This window comes from Humulus lupulus, chromosome 3 (assembly GCF_963169125.1).
Source record: "Humulus lupulus chromosome 3, drHumLupu1.1, whole genome shotgun sequence".
In the NCBI taxonomy this organism is placed as follows: domain Eukaryota; kingdom Viridiplantae; phylum Streptophyta; class Magnoliopsida; order Rosales; family Cannabaceae; genus Humulus; species Humulus lupulus.
The window spans coordinates 140,608,670-140,611,605 of NC_084795.1; the positions used below are offsets into that span (position 1 = coordinate 140,608,670).

At 32.7% G+C, this 2,936-nt stretch overlaps 1 protein-coding gene across 1 annotated transcript; it reads right to left on the reverse strand.

Moving 5' to 3' along the window:
* Positions 1-351: 351 nt before the first annotated feature.
* On the reverse strand, positions 352-2,576 carry LOC133825101 (uncharacterized). Its single transcript, XM_062258091.1, has 3 exons — positions 1,942-2,576; positions 1,720-1,802; positions 352-581 (listed from the first exon to the last, which is right to left on the reverse strand). Exons 1-3 carry the CDS (start codon positions 2,574-2,576, stop codon positions 352-354), a joined length of 948 nt encoding a protein of 315 aa, XP_062114075.1.
* Positions 2,577-2,936: the final 360 nt, after the last annotated feature.

The window sequence follows — 2,936 nt, forward strand, 5'->3', positions numbered from 1 at the left end:
AAAGAAGGCTGCAAAGAAGTGAAAGAGGCAAGAGGATAACTCTTCCAATCTTACTGATTTGGTGATTGAAATAAAAGGGGAGAGAAACAAATCAAATGCTGAGAAGGGAGAAATTAGGAAAGAGTATGCCCGCATTGCAAAAGAAAGCCTTGAATTGGATAAACAGAAAGAAAAAAATTAAATCATGAGGAGGGAGATTTTTCAGATTGAGAAAGCCAAAGAGTTCTACTGAAGTATCCATCCCACTTCCTTCAACTTTCTTCATTGTTGGACTATTCTACGACACCAACCAAAATGGAAAGAATGTGTGGCTGATGGTAGTAGTATGAAAGCTAAAAGAAGATCAATAATTCAAGATGGTTGTGCGCTGGAGTTCATAGATGAAGATATTGCATCACCATCTTTAGATGTAAATTTAGAGAGACCAATTGGAAAGAAGGCTGCAAAGAAGTGATAGAGGCAAGAGGTTAACTCTTCCAATCTTACTGATTTGGTGATTGAAATAAAAGGGGAGAGAAACAAATCAAATGCTGAGAAGGGAGAAATTAGGAAAGAGTATGCCTGCATTGCAAAAGAAAGGCCTGAATTGGATAAACAGAAAGAAGAAAATTAAGTCATGAGGAGGGAGTTAGAAATTATGAGAGTAGATGTATCAACTTTATCTCTAACGCAACAAGAGTATTTCCGTAGCCTCCAATTGGAAATACTTGAGAAGCAAAAGTCTAGAAAGCCATGATTTAGATGGTGTTTGGGCTGGTATTTTTGGTATTCTTGAAAGGTAACAATGCAACCACTTTTGGGAATTCTCTTTTACTAGTTTTTATCATAGTTTTTTTGCATATAAATATGCATAAACTAGCAGCCCAATAACTTTATTTATTTATTTATTTTTTGTATAGAAAATTACCCATAGCTTTTCTATGTAGAAATTTGCACTGCATAAAATAAAAGCTCAATGATGGTTACTTTTGATAACTATTTTGTATAGAACACTTGAATGATAAAAAATGTTTATTCCTGAGAATTTTTTTGCATAAAATGCTTATTGCAATAGTTTATATTGGCTGTAAAAGCTTCCTAATGTAAAAGACAATATTGTTGACTTGGTGATTAATATCTTGAATTTAAGGTTACATATTTTATATTCCAAGGAAATACAATAAAACAAGACAAAAATACAATATTAGGCTTAACATAGTGAAAAGAAAGAAACTAAAGTTACATCTTCCTCAAAATAAGAACACAAATATTAGCCTAAACATAGTAATATATAAAATGCAAGTACTTAAGATTTACTATATATTTCCCATAAATGTTCAATAAGATCCGACTGGAGTTGAAAATGAATTCCTCGATCTCAAATGTGATGATGGCGTTGAATGAAGTTTACAAATTCATTTGTATGCTTATGGGACATAGGCTCTTTAGTTATTTCATCACTTTGTTCATAAACAAAGTCTTCTACTCGAAGATAAGTATGTCGCTCGTCTTCTACAACCATATTATGCAAAATAATTCATGCCATCATAATCTCCTTAAGTGTTTGTCGATCATGAAATCGTGTTGGTCCACGTACAATAGCAAATCGAGCTTGGAGCACTCCAAAAGCTCGTTCTACATCTTTTCTTGCTGATTCTTGAGTTGCTGCAAAATGTTTATTTTTACGGCCATGTGGAGCATGAATTGTTTTGACAAACGTCGATCATGAATGATATATACCATCGGCAAGATAGTAGCCCATTGAATAGTCATTTCCATTTATTGAGTAGTTGACCTTTGGAGCATGTCCTTCAGCAAGCTCTCTAAAAAACAGAAGAGTGTTCTAGGACATTAATATCATTATGGGAGCATGTCAATCTAAAAAATGCATGCCATATCTAGAGGTCATATGACACTACAGCTTCTAAAATTATAGTTGACTCGTGAATATGACCACAATACATTCCTTTCCAAGCACTTGGACAATTTTTCCATTTCCAATGCATGTAATCAATACTTCCTAACATCCTAGGAAACCCACGACTATCTCCAACTGCACACAATCTAGCTATATCGTTCTCATTTGGGGATCTTAAGTATTCATGGGAGAATATGCCAATGATAGCCTTAATGAATTTTTTTAAACATTCGGTTGTTGTATTTTTTGCAATCCGCAAGTATTCATCTACAAAATCTCTAGAGACTCCATAAGTTAATATTCTCATTGCAGCAGTTATTTTTTGAAGCGAGGAATGATCCAGTCTTTTAGCAGCATCTCTTCTTTGGACGAAATATGGTTCATATGCTTCAACTTCGGCTTGAATATGCAAGAAAAGATGATGTTGCATTTGGAACCTCATGCGAAATAAATTCAGTGGATATGTCGGGGACTTAGAAAAATAATCTTTAAAGAGGCGTTGATGGCCTTTAAGCGAATTTCTTCGAATGAATGCATGACGGGGAATAGAGCTACGATGTGATGTTGAGCCTCTTTCATTACCCAAGCATTCTTCTTCAATAGCAAGAGCTAAAATTATCTCCTCCTCCTCCTCCTCCTTAGATGACGAAGAGTCAAATATCTCAAAGTCAGGATCCATAGGAACTATATAGAAAGAAGAAAAATAAAAAGTGTGTAAAGAAATAAATGAAAGTGTTTGTAAAATTTTGTAAAAGAATGATATGATTTATAGTTGAAGTTTTGAGAAAATCAAAAGAATATTCTTAGTACATACTGAAGAATATGCTAAGAATATTCTCTCACAATTATCAAAGAAGAATATCCATGAAATATACCAAAAAATATCTTTAAAATATTATATATATATATATATCAAAGAAGAATATCATAGAATATACCAAAGAATATCTTCAAAATATTATATTATATTTAAATATTTCCAATGAATACTTCCAAAATATACTTTGAGAATAATAAAATTTCTTATTTGTAATTTTTT

Coding starts and splice junctions, on each gene's coding strand:
- LOC133825101 (XM_062258091.1), bottom strand. CDS start 2,576: ATGGATCCTGACTTTGAGATATTTGACTCTTCGTCATCTAAGGAGGAG. Junction 1,803..1,941: donor CCAAGTGCTTGGAAAGGAAT/GTATTGTGGTCA, acceptor TCTGTTTTTTAG/AGAGCTTGCTGAAGGACATG. Junction 582..1,719: donor GGGCTACTATCTTGCCGATG/GTATATATCATT, acceptor TATCCAATTCAG/GCCTTTCTTTTGCAATGCAG.